Raw genomic sequence first — 21,015 nt, 5'->3', positions numbered from 1 at the left:
CTACTCAAAATTTCCACTACTGGTTCTCCAGAACTGGTCAGAAACTGCTGAAACCCACCTCTGGGTCCCTCCAAAACGGTATTTCCAATGATCAGCTGTGCCACGTGATTTAAAATCGCTATAAAGCAGGAAAACCTGCTTTCTAGTGAATCTAAATCGCACGGCACAGCTGTTCCCCCCTCACTGTTCTACCTACCTTCCCAAGCCTCCTTTTTCCATGCAAAGTGCACGTTTGGCAGTAATGTGCATGCACGCATGCAGCATGCATTTGGTGCGCATTGCGCATTTGATGCACACCGTGCATGCATGGGCAGCAAACCGGAGAAGATTTCACCACTGTTACTGACTTATCAACTGCAGTAATTCACTTAACAATGGAGGCAAGAAAGGTCATAAAATGGGACACAGCTCATTTAACAAATGTCTCACTTAACAACAGAAATCTTGGGCTGAACTGTGGTCATAGGTCGAGGACTACCTTTATGGTGAGGCTGGAAGAGGGTGCTAGAAAATGTAACAGTTATAAGATACAATAAGTATCTTATAGAAACACTCAAGAAGCAGGAGAAAACACACTTTTTTCCCCTTGATATACAATATACAGAAAGAAGGGCATGTAAGAATGTTTAGGAAAAAATGTGATACTTGTGTGCCTTTCATGGAATAGGATGAAATGCTTCTGAAAATATATCTTCCAGAATGGAATAAGAAAAAATGGAAAACAAAATGCCTAGAGAAACGTTTAGGCTGAAATATGAGCGCTTTCAGGCAAAAAGTCTAAGGTAAGTATTATTAAGAGTGTCTTGCTTTTGCTGTAGGAAATAACACTAAAAAAAATAGCAAGAGTTGTTCTGAAGCCCGTACAACTAATGTGGACCATTTAGCACAGGGATGCTTCAATCTGGCCCGCGGAGCCGCCCTGGAAATAGTGAAGAACCAAGCCACAGTGCCTCTGCTACTGAAAGCAGAGCTTGGGAGGGCCACGCACAGCCCTCCCAGGCTCCATTTTTGGCCACAATGGCCTCCTGTGTCCCCCAGGCTCCATTTTCCCTGGCAGAGGGCTGCAGGAGGCTATCGTGGCCGAAAACAGGATCCCAGACATGAATGACGTTGAGCTGGCCATGCCCATCCCGGCCACGCCCACCCGGACCCCCAAGGTCAAACACAACTCTGATGCGGCCCTCAAGGAAATCAAGTTTGACACCCCTGATTTAGCAAAAATCTGAAGTGATGGGGTTTTGTTCCAGTGACAAAAAGGAATCATGACTCCCCTTAGCATTAAAGCAGAACACAGTTCTGTTATGTAGCATAGCTTAATACAGAAAGTTAGCAAACGAGGGTTTTCACGCTCCGTGATTCTAATCTGGGAAATAAATTCACTCTGAAAATCTAATTAAATTGTTTGAGTAATCTGTTTCTACAGTTAAGAATCCATAAAAGTGCTTTGAAGTTTGTTATTAATGGCAGAAAAATAGTAATAGAAGGGTATATTCTACTGTAATACGAGGTCATTGTAGCTGAGGTATGAGGTGTGAAATCTCTCTATGTACTTTATATATCAAGATAAAATATTCTCTGTTGACCTGATTCTAAGCCCACCTCATACCTCTGCTATTATAAGTTCATCTATTCCTCTCTTCCTTTCTCCAAATATTTTTACTACATCTTGCTCACACAAAGGTTCTCACACTTAGTTTTTATTATTATTTATTTATTAAACAAATATACATAGCCACCCAACCGACAGATAGGTGACTCCAAGAGGTTTATGAACATTTTTAAAATCCATCATATAATAAAAATCTATTTTAAAAAACCTAACCCCCTCACCTGATTTGCCCTCAGTGGTATTGACCGGAAATTCAATTATATTCCTATCCAGACACGGAAACTGAAACAGCTGCACTGTTCTATCTATCAGCCTTGGAGGATACAGTTAATCCTTTCTCTGCCAATACCAATAAGGGAACTTTATGCTACCAATTAAATGACCAGGAACAATTAGTCAATGGAATAGCTTAATCCCCAGAGTTGTGGGTGCTTCATCACTGGAGGTTTTCAAAAATAGACATTTGACTAGAATGCTATAAAGCAGTGATGGTTAACCTTTTTGGCACTAAGTGCCAAAACTTAGTGTACCAAAGCGCCAGAACCCAGAACAGAGAAGCTGGCTGTTGCGCATGCGTGCGGCGGCCAGCTGCTCTTCCGGATTCTGATGCACGCATATGCGGCAGCCAGCTGCTCTTTGCGCGAAGACTAGCTGGCCGGTATGCATGCATGTGCCAGAACCCAGAAGAGAGCAGCTGGCCAGTGCGCATGCCCACAGAGAGGACTCTGCATGCCACTTCCAGCATCCATGCCATAGGTTTGCCATCACAGCTATAAGGTCTCTTGTCTTGAGCAGGGGGTTAGACCAGAAGTGGATTTCAATTTAGTTTGCTGCCGGTTTGCTCATGCGCGTGTGCACGCTCACACGTGTGCATGATGCTTTTGCATGTATGCACGATGCTTCTGTGCACGTGCAAAAGCATCCAGGTGGGTGGGCGGAGCCTCCCACCGCCACCGCTACCAGTTTGCCCGGTCCAGGACGAACCAGTAGCAACTCACCACTGGGTTAGACCAGAAGACCTCCGAGGTTTCTTCTAACCCTATGATTTTGTTCTATATTCTAAAATCTCTAGATCTAGAGATCTAGAGACTCTAGAAAGGTGATGAAATGTTGGACCATAGAGGTGGCTGTCGGAAACCATTGGATCTGAATTTAACACAGATCTGTGCACCTTCCACTGTGAATAAGTTATTTATTTATTTATCAAATTTGTATAGCCATCCCTCTTTCAAAATGCAACTCTGAGCAGCACACAACAATCAAATAACAACAAATATAAAGGCAGGCAATATAAAAATATAAAATCCAGTTTTTTAAAAAAGAAATTATATAAACAAATATACCAAGCCTATGCAAAGGGAGGATAAGAATGGACACCACACAATGGAGACACCAGAACATATCTCTGGTTCCTTGCAAGCCCAGGCCTGATTACGATAACCAGGTCTTGAGTTTAGTAGATAAAGTGATGGATAAAGTTTTTTATCCTGGATATTTTGTATTTTAATTTTTTTCTTTTTTTTAGGTCTAAATTATTTATTGTTTAAAGTATTTTAAAGTATTCTATAAAGACTTTAGAATGGCACCTGTTAATGTAGACAAATTGAATAAGACCTAGTAACTATATGATAGAAAAACTAATAACACCATGCCCCAAATCACAAGATATTACAATCAGGTGCAGTGTCCAGCACAGTCAAAATTTCTGAAGTTATATCTAGTTGAGATAACTTTGACCCTCTACTACATTTCTCCCTTTTTCCTCTGGAAAAAGTAATTTCTGGTCTTCCTCTAGGCAACAGGATAATGTCAAGGTTCAGAAAGACAGAATAGAACTAATATTCTGAAAAATGATGTGGAGTAAATCTCCAGGGTTATATCACAATCACAGAGGAATCAAAAGAAAATTGAAATTGTTATTAAAGACAAGAAAGCCTTTTAATGTAAAATACTGCAATATTAGGCAGATAAATAATTCATAAGAATACATCAACAGCTTAACGCTGTGTTCTTCCATATAATCCAAGTAATCACAGCTTTCAATCACACCTTTCATCACACGATTTCTATAATCTGCTTTGTATGTTTATGCTAAGGCAGATTTTAAACACAGACAATCAAATAAACCACAATTGGCTAAGGAGTGTATATTACAATAAGCCTCAGACCACAAACCTTACTTTAGAAAACTGTGATGACTGAAAGTGTAAAATCCATTAAAACAAAAACAAATATCCATTATGGTGTGGGATGATGTTTGAGTTTAGCTGGTAAGGAATACAAAGCCTTGCTTCTCAAATGACCTTTAAACCTCCCAAATAAAAGAAGAATAATATTGCAGTCTTATACTGAGATGAAATATATTCCACTGACCTCTAAGTAGCAAGGGCTCTATAAAGGAATTTTACACAGAAGTGGATTAGATGACACTGGTGCGGACATTGGAACAATCTTCCTATAGAAGTTGTAGGCTCTCTACCTTTGGAGGGTTTTAAAACTGCTCTTTAGAAGGCCAGATCCTGAAGATGAAACTCAAATATTTTGACCACCTAATAAGAAGGAAGGACTCACTGGAGAAGAACCTAATGCTGGGAAAGATTGAGGGCAAAAGAAGAATGGGACGATAGAGAATGAGGTGGCTGGCTGGAGTCATTGAAGCAGTAGGCGTGAGCTTAAATGGACTCCAGAGGATGGTAGAGGACAGGAAGGCATGGAGAAATGTTGTCCATGGGGTCATGATGGGTCAGACATGACTTTGCAACTAACAACAACAACAAAGAAGAGCTACCTCTCATAAATATTTTAGATGGTTTCCTTGTATACCAAAGAGGACTGGGCTCAATGATTCTTGTGGTCTCTTCTAACTCCTCAATTCTATGATGCTGAATTACAATTCAGAAGTTACCTGGCCTACAGAATTCGAAAATGATATGCATGTAATATAATATCTATGGGCAAGAATGTGCCCAGAAACTTCAGTTTCCCTATCTCAAGGGTGAAATCCAGCAGGTTCTGACAGGTTCTGGAGAACCGGTAGTGAAAATTTTGAGCACTTCAGAGAACCGGTAGTGGAAATTTTGAGTAGTTCAGAGAACTGGCAAATACCACCTCTGTCTGGCCCCAGAGTGGGGTGGGAATGGAGATTTTGCAATATCTTTCCCCCTGGAATGGGGAAGGAATGGGGATTTTGCAGTATCCTTCCCCTGCCACACCCACCAAGCCATGCTCACCAAGCCACACCAAGCCCACCAAGCCACGCCCACAGAACCAGTAGGAAAAAAAATTTGGATTTCACCACTGCCCTGTCCTAACTGGCTTTTGTTTAGAATCTTTTAATTATAGCAGACATTATCAGAAATGGGCAGGAAAAGCGTCAGTTTCTTTTTCATGTTATACCAGTATGCTGAAAAAGCTCAAAATTTTATGTTCTAAAAACTTTACATGTTTGCCCACCAACCACAAATTGCCCACCTCATACAAAAGCAGTATGAATTTTCCTTTCTACCTCTTCTACTTTTCAGAGGAATAGTTTGTCAAATAATTTATGCAGGATATGAAGAGTCATAGAATTTTGAAATCATTTTTCTTCTATTATGTAAGATGCCAACTTACATTGCAGTAAGTAAATAAATAATCATGTATATCTTTGTCAAACATGAAGGTAGTGAATGGGATCATTTAAAGGAATAAAAGATGATGTAAAAAGAAAAACACGATTTTTCAACTTTCTATTCATAATAGTTTTATAAACACACACATGTACTATGAACAGAAATTTGAAAAATCAATTTTTTCTTTTTACATCATCTTTTATTTCATGTCGTTGAGCAAAGTGGGGCAATTTGGCTTTATACGAGGGAACTCTTGTGCAAACTAGATTTTTATTCTTCATCAAGTCATGGAGAAAATTATGAATATGAACAAAGTAAGTGTACTTTGTATTTCTTGATTGAGAGAAAGTATATGATTGATTGATTTATCTAATTTATATAAACACCCATCTCATCAAGGTAACTCTGAGCAGTATACAACAAAGCTAAGAACAATGAATAAATATGCAAAACCACCATTTTCATTAATTATAAAAACATTAAAAAAATAAAATAAATAAACCAGACAAGAACATAATAGATATAGGGATGCTAATGGAGTCACCCCACAAATTCATCTTTGGAGTCCCCAGTCTTGCTGGCACAACCAAGTCTTAAGAGACCGAAGGTAGCTTAGAAGTGATGAGAGCAATGCAAAGGTGACCAAGTGAAGAAGCTTGATTATGCTTTGCATGAATATAGAGTTGATTGCTGGCTATTATTAAAAGAAAAGTGTGTGAGAGAATAAATGGAACACTATACAAATAGTTCAGCATTGAGCAGGGAATATGCAAGGCTGTCTGGTTGTTTGATTGTTTAACTATTTATGGATAAATATATTAGAAATGGCTCTGCTGATTTTAAGAGCTATATTGGTTGAAGCAGGGGTGCTATTCAGCAGGTTCTGGAGAACCGGTAGTGGAAATTTTGAGTAGTTCGGAGAACCGGCAAGTACCACCTCTGGCTGGCCCCAGAATGGGGTGAAAATGGAGATTTTGCAATATCCTTCCCCCAGGAGTGGGGAGGGAATGGGGATTTTGCAGTATCCTTCCCCTGGAGTGGGGTGGGAATGGAGATTTTGCAGTATCCTTCCCCTGCCACGCCCACCAAGCTACGCCCACAGAACGGATAGTAAAAAAATTTGAATTCCACCCAGTGGTGGGTTCCATCCGGTTTGGCCCGGTTCAGCCGAGCCAGTAGCGGTGACGATATGATGTCACTGAACTGGTTCTCTTTGTTCGGGAGCTGAGCCCTCCTGTGCTGCCTCCTGCATTATTCTTACCTTTATTTGGCCCTGCCCCCAATCTATTCGCTGCCTCCCGAGTCCCAGCTGATTGGCTAGAAGGAAAAAAACTGTTTAAACTCTTGCCGCAGGGCTTCAAAGGGCCGCCCTACAGCTGATCAGTGTTAAAAGGCAGTGTGGTGGTAGACCAGTGTGCTCCAAAAACAAAAGGGTAGACCGGCACCTCCAGAAACAAATGGGTAGACCGGTGCCTCCAAAAACAAATGGGTAGACCAGAACACTCCAAGAACAAATGGGTAGACCGGTACATCTCTGCAAGCAGTTAAAAGCCTGGTAGACCAGTACCTCTGCTAAATCCTAAAGAATTGTCATATGACCATCAGACCATGCCCACATAATAAGCCACGCCCACAGAACCAGTAGTAAAAAAATTTAGAACCCACCCCTGATTCCACCACTGGGTTGAAGATGTGGATGGCAGCAGAACTTTTGTATGCTCATGATCTTATATATTTTTCCTGAGGCATTCCTTACTGAATGCTGTGTTTTTTAGTACATTTGTATAGGATTGTGCGGTTGGACCTCAAAGAAACCACAATAAGTCTCATTTTAATACAGTAGGACTGAAGTCTGGTTAATCTTGAATGAAATTATATTATGAGGGAGGAACACATTTACATTTTTTTAAAGAACCGTTTTTCTATACCACTGAGTCTATATTTGCATGACTGGCATATGGTGTTTGCTATTCTAGAGAATCTGTATTCATTAGTTTAGTGATCAAACACTACCTATAACTACAAGTGTATGATTCATTGCCATTGCCTCAAAATTACATTTGAACCTGTTCATATTTCATATTATCTTTTGCACACTTACCTTTCTTTAATCACAAACAGATGAAGTAATAGAAGAAAATTAAAAATAAATGATCAGGTATGGTACAGTTCCCAATCCAAATTAGCCATACATAATCTGCCAATTAAAAAAGAAGTCACTCTTACGACCAATTACTTCATTAACTGAAAGCTTCTTTTCTACATATAGCAATCAAATAAATTATTGTACATAATGATGTTTTCTCACAATTATTTTTACATATCTATCTGGCATCTAATGCCACAATGTAATGTTTGTTTAATGAGAGATGCTACTAGGTGATTTTTTCATAAATCTAGAGCTATTTCCTTATCTTTCTCATTCCTTGCCAGAATTTTATTTTTGCAACCTTGCCAAAATTGTAAATCTAGGACGTGAGGAGAGAAAATGGCCAAACAATTTTGCTACTGTGGTTGACATCAATAACATATCCTGACGAGGGGTGGGTTCTACTTACCTTTACTACTGGTTTGCAATGGGAGCGCGCTTGTGTGCTTCTGCACAAGTGCGCGTGCTTCTGTGCAGAAACTTCTGCGCATGCGCAGATCGTCAATTATGATGTCTGGGCGGGTGGGCGGAGCCTCCCGCCGCTTTTACTACCAGTTCTAAAGAACCGGACAAAACTGGGAGCAACCCACCACTGATCCCAACCCCCCCCCCAAAAAAAGAAAAGAAAATCCTACATCATGGTGTGTACATGAGAAGAGAGATGTGCTAATAATGCTGCTTTTTTTCATCATGTATTTAGTCATATGGCATATATGTTGGGCATTAATGAGCCGAGGTGGCACAGTGGTTAGAGTGCAGTACTGCAGCTATTTCAGCTGACTGCTAGTTCAGCAGATCAGCGGATCAAATCTCACCGGCCCAAGGTTGACTCAGCTTTCCATCCTTCCGAGGTGGGTAAAATGAGGACCCAGATTGTTAGGGGGCAATATGCTATTTAATATACTGTCTTTAGTGTAAGCCGCCCAGAGTCCTTGGAGAGTGGGTGGCATAGAAATAAGAATAATAAATAAAATAAATAAATAAATACAACTCTTGCCATTTTTAACATTATTTGAGTGTATTGAGCACTATCGGCCATAAAACTGAATATAATGAACATGTCAATTAACTAATCATATCAATTTCAGAGCAGGCTCAGGAAGAGATAGTTTTTATGCACACATAGTAGTACAAGCTGGAAAAAAAAAACCAAACTCCAAGCCAAACTATATCCCAGAAGCAAAGAGGTACCGGAACCTGGATGCGTTGTCAAGATGTCCAGTCGCCCACTATCTACTGCAGAACACAATATTCTCCAGAAAGGTCTCAACTATAAATAGATGATACTAATCAGTGAGAATTCTTTGCAGCCTTAGAAGCAGCATTTAAGCCCACAGAACCTACAACAGAGACCCAAGAAAACATAAAGCAGACAATAATCCTACAGATCAGAAGAACACAGAACTAGCTCAAAGCAGAGGACAGAGACGCATTCAAAAATCTAAAGAAAAACCAAACCATCATCATCCTGTTATCAGGCAAAGGCCAATCTACAATTGTTGTATATGTGGGGCAAACGTTGTGGAGGATACGGCACATATAATATTTGAATGTAGGCTGTATGAGGAAGTAAGAAAACAATATCTGTCCCCAATTATAAATAAATTTGCCCACTGGAATGTAAGGCATAAATTAACATTTCTATTGAAGGCAGACTCTCCTCCCCTGGTAAGGGCTATGACTCGCTATCTTAAAAGGATGACAGCAATACGAGCCAGTTACATTGAAAAGAATTTCATTGATTGTAAGAAAGACGAGCTGAGTTAGAGAGGAGCTATCTTATTTGGGTTATCTAGTTTTGGAAATTTAGTTATTGAACTTCGATATTGTTAAATTTTAATGTCATATTTATTTTTATTTTTTTATTTTATTTTAAATTTATATACCGCCCTTCTCCCTGAGGACTCAGGGCAGTGTACAGCCAGAATTAAAAAAACATAAAATACAAATATTAAAAAACAATTAAAATATATATAAATTTGGCCCAAAATTAAAAATACAAACCAATTAAAACATTTAAAATTCCAGCCGGCTTGCTGGAAAAAGTGGGTTTTAAGGGCACGGCGGAAGGCACTAAGGTCTTGGATTCTCCTTATCTCTGGGGGCAACTGATTCAAGAGGGTAGGTGCCCCCACAGAGAAGACCCTCCCGCTGCGGGTCACCAGCCTACATTGATTGGCTGATGGCACCCTGAGGAGGCCCTCTCTGTGGGAGCGCACGGGACGATGGGAGGTCGTCGGTAGCAGTAGGCGGTCTCGAAGATAGCTAGGCCCGATGCCATGGAGCGCTTTAAAGGTGATAACCAGCACCTTGAAGCGCACCTGGAAGACCACTGGGAGCCAGTGCAGCTCACGCAGGAGCAGTGTTACATGGGAGCGCCATGCTGCTCCCATCACTACCCGCGCTGCTGCATTCTGGACCAGTTGGAGCCTCCGGGTGCTCTTCAAGGGGAGCCCCATGTAGAGAGCATTGCAGTAGTCAAGGCGAGAAGTGACGAGGGCATGAGTGACTGTGCACAGGGAATCCCGATCAAGAAAGGGCCACAACTGGCGAATCAGGCGAACCTGACAAAAGGTCCCCGTGGTTACAGCTGTCAAATGTTCCTCCAAGGACAGCTGCATATCCAGGAGGACTCCCAGATTGCGAGCCCTTTCTGTGGGGGCCAAAGACTTGCCCCCAATAGTCAGTGATGGAGTCAACTGACTATATTGGGTTGCCGGGAGCCACAGCCACTCAGTCTTGGAAGGGTTCAGCTTGAGCCTGTTCCTCCCCATCCAGATCTGCACAGCCTCCAGGCACTGGGACATCACTTCAAGGGCATCATTGGGGTGGCCTGGGGTGGAGATGTACAGCTGGGTGTCATCAGCGTACTGGTGGTATCTCACCCCGAAGCCACGGATGATCTCGCCCAGCGGCTTTACATAAATGTTGAACAGAAGGGGCAAGAGGACCGATCCCTGCGGCACTCCACAGATGAGAGGCCTCGAGGTCGACCTCTGCCCCCCTGCCAACACAAACTGCGACCGGTCGGAGAGAAAGGAGGAGAACCACCGCAACACGGTGCCTCCCACCCCCAACTCTTCCAGCCGGTGCAGCATGTTACCATGGTCGATGGTATCAAAAGCCGCTGAGAGATCTAACAGGACCAGAACAGAGGAGCACCCCCTGTCCCGAGCCCTCCAGAAATCATCAACCAACGCGACCAATGCCGTTTCCGTGCTGTGCCCAGACCTGAAATATATATACCATATATTTTTACACTGTTATTTCTGTAACGTTTGTTTTATCTTTCCCTTTTTTTTTTTTTTTTTTTTTTTGAAAAGGCCTTCGGACTATTCAATAAAATACAACAACAATAATTGTCATGGACAGATCACAATACACACAAAAAATCAAAGAATTACTAGAAGACAAATAAATCTATATCCCTGCATGCACCAACTTGGTACAGAAATTTGACAACTTCATCAAGAGAAGTTGACCTAATCATGAAAGTCAGATAACAAAAGAAAAACAGTGCCAGATGAAAACCAGGGGATCCATTTTCCCACTTCAATGGATATCCAAAAATACACAAGCCCAATATACCTCTTTGTCCAATGGTATCATTGCCAGGGCCCCACATACAATACAGTCAAAGAATTTACAATAAACTTGAACATCTCACAGAGGAGGGTAAATATTCTATCAGCTCCCAACTACAGTTCTTTCAGAAAATCAAAGACCTAACAATAGAAGACGATAAAATGATGATTTCATTTGATGTCAAGGCGTTCTTTATATCCATAGACCCAGAACTGGTGAAAGAATTTATGGCTGCAATACTACACAACACATCCGACTTAACTAAATGCACATTGAACTATCCAGAATCATGGACTTCATCAAACTTTGCCTCACTGCCTATTTTCAATTTGATGGACAATATGCCAACAAATTAGAGGAATATCCATGGGAATCACTCCCAGGATTCGTAGCAGAGATTGCAATGCAATGTCTAAAAATTGTAGCACTCCTATGCATACAACCAAAAGTATGCATCTTATATGTACATGACACCTTCAGTATAATACAAAAGAAAAAACTACAGAAGACACATGAAACAAGCAATATCTTAAAAGGAATAAAATTCACAAGGAAAGAAAAAACAACTTCCTGCAGAGAAATTCATGACAAATTAGAAACAAATACTTCATTATCAAAATAACAACCCAACGTGTCACAAGAATTGCTGTGAACATTATTCTGATGAGCAAAAACACACTGCAACAACCCAGAACACCAGAAATGCAACAACATTTTTCAACAAAATGGATATCCACATAACTTTATCAAAAAGTACCTGACCACTCAACCCACCACAATGCAAGTAATACAAACTGTAAAAAGGATAGCACAGCCATACATCAGAAATATCTCAAACACAACCAACAGACTACTACAACCACAAGGCACCACCCTAATGCACAAACAAACTAAAGCCTTCCAAAATGTCTTAAATAAACCAAAAGGCCCAGTAGACCCAGGGGAAAAAAAACAGGAATTATCTCCAACATGCAGTATAAAGACTAACAGTAAATATATAAGACAGACAGGCAGAAAATTAGTAGAGCATGTCCAGTTAGAAGAGACCATGAAAACTCCTTCATCTCACAACATATGGACAGACTCAACAATAGGGGAACTGAAAAACTGTAAGGAACTTAGACCAACTAAATCCCAAAATGGAAGCTTGGCACTCAGACAAATCAGCCATCAATGGATACATTCAGATAAACCATATTTACACATCATTCAAAAGAGACAATAAAAAACCCTAAAAATGAAACAAAAAGATTAGAACACATCCTTCTTCAATATCCAACACCTAGAGAAGCAGAGATTAACACCTGACAAGCAATCAAGAAGAAAATAATAATACCCTAAAGGAGGAAATACTAGTAGTGGGATTCAAATTCCGTCGCTACCGTTTTGCTCGTGGATGCACGTGCACTCGCGTGTGTCACTTCTGCACATGCACAGAGACGTCTGGGCAAGTGGGCGGAGCCTCCCACTGCCGCCGCTATCAGTTCGCCCGATCCGGGACGAACCGGTAGCAACCCACCACTGGGATATACCAAGGAGAAAACCACACCCCCACCAATACTGGAAGAGCATGCTATTATATATAAACAGAGAATAAACCCCACAATCACTAGCACTAATAGTGTTTCCTAGTCAAATAATGAAACATCTCCAAGCAAATAACCCAGGTTAGAAAGGTTTGCCAGAAGATCCTGTCAATCTAACCCTTTGCAAATATGTTATCTCCATTTCTAATTTCTGTTCTGAAAATGATCATATACAAAAATTATGTTGAAAAAATAGTACTATAATATTTTTCAACAAACAGTATTAGCTGACCTCTCTCCGAAACTACCCAGATAATCTTTTTTTTCCCAATAGGCTACTGAGTAGTATATTCCAAGTCATGACTGCATAACTCCCTAAACCATAAATCATGATGTAAAAGTTCAGTTCACATGGCACACTGGTGCACAAACAAGGATATCACATTCTGGCAGTAAACCCAGCCAATAATTTAAAGAGTCTATTAGACAATCCTATCCATAATCCAGTGGTGAAATCTAAAATTTGTTACTACCGGTTCTGTGGGCGTGGCTTGGTGGGGGGGTAATGTGACTGGGTGGGCGTGGCCATTTGTTTTTACTTACTTTTAAAACCATTTTTTCTACAAACTCTTCGGCGAACAGGTTGTAAAAAAATGCTTTCAAAAGGCTCTGACGATCCCAGCTGAGTTGCCTGATCAGCAGAGGCTTTTTTAAAAAGCCTCTGCCGATCAGGCAACTCAGCTGGGATCGTCAGAGGCATTTAAAAGAAAAATAGGGTTTTTTTCTTTTTAATGCTTCTGACGATCCCAGCTGAGTTTTTTAAAAAGCCTCTGTCGATCAGGCAACTCAGTTTGGATCGTCAGAGGCATTTAAAAGAAAAAAAGGTTGTTTTTTTTCTTTTAAAAGCCTTTGACGATCCCAGCTGAGCCACGCAATCATCAGAGGCTTTTTTTTTTACTTTTAAAAGCATTTTTTACGCTGAAGAGGTTGTAGAAAAAAATGCTTTTAAAAGTAAAAAAAAAAAGCCTCTGATGATTGTGCAGCTCAGCTGGGCATGGTGGGGGGGACAGGGATTTTTGCTACTGGTTCTCCAAACCACCTGCCTCCATCGCTACTGGATCAGCCGATCCGGTCTGAACCGGGAGCATTTCACCCCTGCCATTATCTCAAAAATGGACTCATACTGTATATTAATATGAAGGATAATAAGATAACTATCTCAGCTACTATGCAAACCAATGAGAGGATACAGTTTTTCTAGTTGGAATCCTTCAATCTTTCCTTCTAGGTATGATTGAAAAGTATGCCAAAGAAATGACTCAGAGGGGATGTTCTTTGAATTTGGTACCTCCCTTAACGTAGAATTGCCACTCTGACTTCACATATTTAGTGGGAGATCAGCTTGTTTCTCTCTCCCATTACCTTTCTCCTTCCTTCTGCCAAGCTCTGGTAAAGCTGGTCCTGACAACACAACTCCTTGGTCATATGGAACCTCATGGAGATAAAAGCCAAACATTGACTTTCGTAGTCAAATTGTCTTTAAAAGAGTTATTACCTTACCACAGATGTTCTTATGGATCATTTCCTTTCAGCATTTGAAATTTGTACAGACCAAAGCACTAACTACTATGAGTAAAGCATATATATTTTATAAGTATTACGTAACAACATAAGGACTAAACAGCTGCAGAAAGAAAGAAAAAACACTCCCAAGAAGTACTAAGCATTAACAATAGTAGACTGATTTGACACTTTTCATGTTAACATTTTCTTTTAACACACAGTTTAACTAGTTCGGTACAGTAGAAATCTGAATCAAGATTATTATATTTTATTTTGGTTTTACTTTATCTTATCAAAGGACCTTCCATGCAATGGTTTAATACTTATAATTCCATTCACCAAAGAAAATTGTTGAGCAAAGCTATAACAATATTTCAGCTCCGGGAAAACTGCATTTTTTTCCAATAGTGATTGCAACATTTTGTTCCTGAGAAAGCACTGCATCTCTTTCTCACCCAAGCTCTTGTATAATTAGCATACCAAGGACAAGAGACAGTGCTATGTAGTGCTATATGGAATGAAAAAAATTGTATGGGATGGCAACATGCATATATATGTAGTCAGTGACTTATGATCACCATTGGGCTGGACGAGCGGAGCAGCAGAGCAGGCAATGGAGTGCGCCTGTGCAGCTGGCGCATAGAAAAGGGTGGCGGCGTGTTGGAGAAATGAAGCCAGAGGTCAGTCATTTTTGCTTCAAGAAGCCTGTAGCCGCATCTTTTTTTCGGTGCAGCTGGACTCTGGCGGCTGCAGGCATCCTGCAAAAAGGGGGTAGAGATGCAGGCTGATAGGGAGCCCAGCGATGACGACAGTTCAGCCCTGGCTTGCCTTCCCTGGCAGCCAGACATAGGAGGAAGGGAAGATCGCAGCCACGGGATGACAAAAGAGGCGGTCATGGGGGAGGAAGTGGGGAGATTAAGGGCCAGGGCCTCTGAAGGAGGGGAAACAGGGCAACGCGTCATGCTTAAGTGAGAGCGGGCAGCGGGCGGAGGCTCTGGGGCAAGACCGAAGCCAGGGAATCTTGCATTCCCCAACCTGGCCGACGTGGGCAGTGAGCAAGCAGACCTCCAGGGCAAGGCCCAGGCCAGAGCTGGGGAATGGAGCATTCCCCGACTTGGTCGAGGTAAATGGTGAGTGGCGACAGCTCTGGGGCAAGGCCAGAGCTGGGGAATCGTGCATTCTCTGACCTTACCGAGGCAGGTGGCAGGTCAGGGCCTCGGGGCACTGGCCCCCGACCCAAGGTGAAGGGAGAGCAGGAGGCATGCATTGCTTAACTTTGGTGAGCTGAGCTAAGCAGTCATTGGTGAGGCAACTGGCAAGGCGATTAGCTGGGCCATGTGGCAAAGGCAACATATATAGGGTGGGGGTGGGCGGGGTGAGCATCGAGCAGCCGGAAGGGATGAGTGAGCGTCGAGCAGCTGAAAGGGGTGAGCGAGCGGTGACAGGGCAACTGGGCGGGGGCATGGCCAGCCAGAAGTGGCTACCAGTTCGGCGACCCAGGCCAAATTGCCACTACCGGTTCTCCCGAACTGGTGCAAACCGGCTGACTACCACTTCTGGTTAGAATGCAGTACTGCAAGCTACTTCTGCTGACTGCCAGCCGACTGCAATTTGGCAGTTTGAATCTCACCAGGCTCAAGGTTGAGTCAGCCTTCCATCTTTCCGAGAGCAGTAAAATGAGGACCCAGATTGTTGGGGGCAATATGCTGACTCAGTAAACTGCTTAGAGAGTGCTGTAAAGCACGGTGAAGTGGTATATAAGTCTAAATGCTATTGCTTTTGCGTTTGTGGCACTTATGGAATGGAGAAATATAAAACCAAACCCAGAGATGATGACCAAAAGCTTCTATCCTCCACTGCAATGTTCAAGATTGTATCTCATCCTTTAATTATCTTAAATTACAATATACTTTATTTTGAAAATGTCAGTATGTCATGCGTCTTGATGGTAGAAGCTCCCCACCAGTCAATAACTGTGTTCCATGTGCCTCAGTGTATGCTGGCCACATAACCATAGAAGTGTTTTTGGACAAGGCTGTCACCCTTGGCTAAGAAATGGAGATGAGCACCCCACCCCCTAGAGTTGGGCATAACTGGACAGGGGAAACCTTTACCGTTACACTCAATTTAAATATAATTCCCCCATAATATTTTAATTTCCTTTCCAGATCCAAATACAATCATTTTGCATCTAGTCAGAACTTCATACACTTTTGTGATTTTTAACCCAGAATTAAACGCAAACATCGTCCACTACTAACTCCTTCCAAGCAATTATCTGGAGATCTTATTTCAGAAGAGTCCATCGTTTTCTTGACTAGCTGCCTAGTTTTCAACAAAAATACAGCCAAAAGATATAAAGGGAAATAATTTTTCTAATTATTCAGCATTTCTAAAGGAGGTTATTTTCTAAATACAATAGAATAGTTCAGAAACATCCTCCATAATGACATGTCAGTTCATGGAAATCATATGTCATCATGAATGTACTGTATATACTTTCCACTGAAATATTAACATGTGTAATCAAGGAAATTGGACAATATCATTATCTATTTTTGTCAATAATACGATCCTGTCCAAGTTGTCACAGGAAGCAATTGTCTGTTTCCAACTCCACCATTAACGCCATGAAACTGTAATAATGGTAAGTTACCAGGACTCACTAAGATGATTTCTCTGCCTTTGCTTTCTGATGCCCTTGGATGATGTTGTAATAGTAATTCAGATGAATCTTCAGTTTTATAACTGTAGGCCAGTGATGGTGAAACCTTTGGGTTTGGCATGTCAGAAATTCAGAAAATGCCTAACTTGATTCTGCTACACATACCCAAACAAAAGAGAAGCAGTTCTCTGTGTTTTCCACCTCCCTCACCACCATCTAAGTCATCTTGAATAGCAGCACCCGATAGCAATGCCAAGGCTGGGTCTGAAGTAGAGGCCTGGGCCTCAACTTCAGCCCTATTACCATCATTGCCATTCCAAAGGCCATTTCATGCCATTGCTCAACAGAGAAAAGACTCGGAGACTGATATAGTTGCCCTGTGGCCTAGTGGTCCTCAAGATCTGCCATGTTCTTTTGCCTTCAGGCAGTGTTCTCTTTCAGTTGACAGGCCCTATGGCCTACCTGAGATTGCTTTGTGTCATACAAGGCTTTTCTTCTTGCAGAACAAAATTCCTGCAGCACTCTTGCAGAATGCTCTTCTGTGGCCTGTGGCCTCCAAAAACCACACCAAAGCATTCCCTGTTCTTATATGGTTTTTGGTGACTCTAGTGGCCACACAACAGCACACCCAATTCTCACAATAACTCAGAAAATCACACAAGAACAGGGAGTGCTTTCAAAAAGAGTTTTTGTCAGATGTTGAACTCCGGTGTGTCACCCAAATCATAATGGTGTGTCCCCTTTCCAAGAATTGCATGTCATAGGTTTGCCATCACTGACATAGGCCACTACTCATAAGAGATCATTTACTACGTCACTTCAAAATATAGAATGAAATGAAAAGCAACTATCAAATGAAATATGTGTTGATGCATTTCAAAGTACCACAGCATGTTTTGCCTTTTTTTACATAAATGAACAGTTCTAATGGCCCAGCAGACACCTATTTCTGAGTATGTTCCCTTACCTGGTGAAGATGTATATTTATGTATTTATAGAAGTTATTGAAAATAATGCAAACTAAGGAGTGATCAAGTAGCAATATAGATGGCAACCATATCAAAGACATACCCATGTTTTCATAGGAACAAGAAATATCACTAAGGAATAACCGTGTAATTAAATTAAGACATGCTATTCAATTGATATATGTCATTATTTCCTGTTCATTGTTTACCTGATTCTCCTCATGAGAAACCCTCATTTGTTCTTTCAAAACAGACATTCTGGCTGCTTCCTCTTTGCGCAAAACTCTTTCTTTTTTAAGCTCTGGACTCCAGAAGGTCTTGATGCTATTCATGGAAGATCCAAGCTTGCTATCCTTGATGTCTAGCTCTTTCCTTAGAAGGTCATTTTCTCTTTGTAACTCCTTCAGCTGAGCCTGTAAATCTAGCATGGTGCTGTCTCTTACTTGCCTCAGCATGGAAGGAATTTGATGATGGTGATGATGTGAGGAAGTGGTCAACCCTCCATGCTGATCAGTATAAGAAAGGAGATCTGAATGGGAAAGGCCAACAGAAGCAATATTAGGGCTGCTTCCCATCGCGGTAACTCGTCCACCGTAGACAGCTCGATTTGTAGCCCTTCCAAGAGTCATTGTGCCCTTTGGGAAAGTAGTAGATGCCACACCTTCATGGTCACTCAGATACATTGGTCCAGATGTTGCATAGGCAGCATTAAGTGACTGAATGTTCTCCATTGATAAAGTTTTACCTGTCCCTCCACCTCCTCCACTACTTGTTCGCCGATGGCCCAGGCGAGGCGACCGCGGCAAACGTGGAGATCTGGCAGGACTGCCTTCCAGGTTACTGATTGTTCTTGCACTTCCATACATTTTGATTTTACTGTGTGGTACTACTTAACAAGAAACTATTCTTCTCTTAAGTAGGATGCCTAGCATTAATTTTCAGTTGGAAATGTTGGCAAACAGCTTCACAGCACTCTTCCAGAAGGCAACACATTCGTTGAAATCAATTTTCCAGGTTCGAGATCTGAAAATAAAGCAACAATGTTATTGTTGTGCAAGTAACACTATAGCAGCGACATCTGGGAGAACTAATTCATGTCATATATCAGGTTATATAAATTGCAAATCCCACTCACTGAACTTGGTAATATTTTTTTTAAGTCTTCATATTTATATTCTTTTCAATTAGCATCCAAAGGTTAGAAAAGAGGAAATGCTAAAAATACCATATTACAGTATAGGAGCACAGTGCTAAAAACTAATGAAATCTTGCATTGCTAGAAATTCTCCAGGTCGTATAATTAATCCTGAGTATCAAAAATAAGATGAGTATTTAGTAAATAATGCTTAATTAAAGAAGGTAAACTATCGTTGTACCAAAGAACATATTTTTATTATTATTTATAGCTTTGCTTCATTCATATGTTATGAAATTCATATGGTCACTGAATACACAGAACTAATAGTCACATGGCCAGAAACATGATGGGTAATTTCCTGCTCCCAAAGCAGCAATCATAAAGATTAGACTTTATTTATTTATTTATAACATTTATATTGGCACCCATCTTTCAGCCAACTCTGGGCAGCTCTCATCCAAGATTAGAAGACCTTTAAAATAATTTTAAAAAATAAAAAAATGCAACCAATTAAAACATAAAACATTAAAATAACAAGATCCTGGTGCCAATCTGTGCTAACGTGGCATCATCTGATCTGTTCCCAATGCTTGATGGGAAAGCTGGGTCTTTAAAGCCTTATGGAAAGTTAAAAGTGTGGAGATCTATCAAACTTCAGGGGGAAGAGTGTTCCATAGGAAAAGTGCTGCCACAGAAAAGGGAATTAGTATTATAGCACTGGCAGTAGCAATAGCACTTAGACTTATATACACAGTGCTTTACAGCCCTCTCTAAGCAGTTTACAGAGTCAGCATATTGCCCCCAACAATCTGGGTCCTCATTTTACCCATCTCGGAAGGACGGAAGGCTGAGTCAACCTTGAGCCTGGTGAGATTTGAGCTGCCAAATTGCAGGCAGCCGGCAGTCAGCAGAAGTAACTTGTAGTCCTGCTTTCTAATCACTGTGCCACTGCGGCTCTTGATAAAGTACTATGTCTGTCTTAAAATATGTAAATGCGCTCCTTCTTATAAAAATGGAACAGATGAAAAAATTATCAGACATCATGAAGATGTAAATAACCCATTTTAAATTGTTTTAAGTAGTCTAATTTAACGCTTCCTAACACTGCCATTCCTCTATTTCAAATTTTCCAAAACATTATTCAAGGTTCCAAATATAGTAAAAAAAAAATGGAGAAAGGCATGGCAATATTAAGATTACTGTTTGTTCTTTATTTTAAAAAAATGCATTGCTTTCCCAAGCATCTCTTTATCAAACAAAAAAAATGCAACAACTCCAAAACTACCTGATAACCCCAGTACTACCAGTACTGACAAGTGGCTGCTATGCTCTAATCAGAAATTACTTGAAAAAATTGCCATACATTTACTGAAATAACATACCAACTTCCCTCTTCCCAAAAGGACCTATCATTATTTGTGGTTTATGGATCTCTGTCGGCTACTAAATACTTAAATTATGGTGAACACGGAACATTGTTAAACAAACAAATTCCATTTACACATACCTAATTAAATGCAAACTATTTTGTGTCCAAATCAGGCTATTATATCCCATATATTCATTTTTCATCTTTTAATTATAAATGCTACAATGACTCTTTTCTTATCTTCTAGAATTGTGCTTACAGGGAAAGATGACATATAATAGTAAAACACACTGTGAAGTGGTTCAAACATAACGATGAGCAGTAATAAGGTTCCTTAATATACTTTATTACAATTCTACAAAAGAAAATATAAATAGCAAACAAAAATTATTAAGAAGGAAAAAGATAGGGGGGAAAGGAAGGTGCAAAGGAATAAAGATGAAAATAGATAAAGGAAAAAATAGCTTTCAACTTTCTTTGAAGCAGTTACAAATAATTAAAAAAATTAACCTTGCAATCTAAAATTCAATAGTAGCCAGTATTTCTGTAAGTAAACATTTCTAATAGTCAAATCCCAAAATTAATGTAGCATTTCTTTCGGTTTCTCTCAACAAGTACAAAAGTGGTTTTCACATGTAGAAACAAAGTTAGATGCCGTAATGAGGCCACTCTTTGCAATTTAGCTTTGGTTACTTCCAACAAAAATGGAAGTGAACCTCAGGTGACATTAGACTTCATCAAGTTATTTAAAAATACAAACTAGAGAATGATTAAGTATACATAAGAATAATACAGAATTAGAACTTTCTCCATTATATTCGCTCATTGTATT

The 21,015-nt window shown here is 40.5% G+C and overlaps 1 protein-coding gene across 2 annotated transcripts in view; it reads right to left on the bottom strand.

The window, feature by feature from the left end:
* ERC2 (ELKS/RAB6-interacting/CAST family member 2) overlaps window positions 1-18,542 on the bottom strand; it is a 439,008-nt gene extending 420,466 nt beyond the window's left edge. For both annotated transcript variants that reach the window (XM_070933636.1, XM_070933637.1), the window contains exon 1: window positions 17,886-18,542. In XM_070933636.1, coding sequence (XP_070789737.1) covers window positions 17,886-18,542 — 657 coding nt within the window. The remainder of the gene's footprint in view (window positions 1-17,885) is intronic.
* Between the last annotated feature and the right edge of the window lie 2,473 nt (window positions 18,543-21,015).

Source organism: Pituophis catenifer, unplaced genomic scaffold (assembly GCF_029215685.1).
Source record: "Pituophis catenifer annectens isolate HBS135680 unplaced genomic scaffold, rPitCat1.0.hap2 SCAF_2, whole genome shotgun sequence".
Lineage (NCBI taxonomy): Eukaryota > Metazoa > Chordata > Lepidosauria > Squamata > Colubridae > Pituophis > Pituophis catenifer.
Note: the sequence above shows the minus strand (reverse complement) of the source record. Positions and strands in the feature narration are given on the sequence as shown.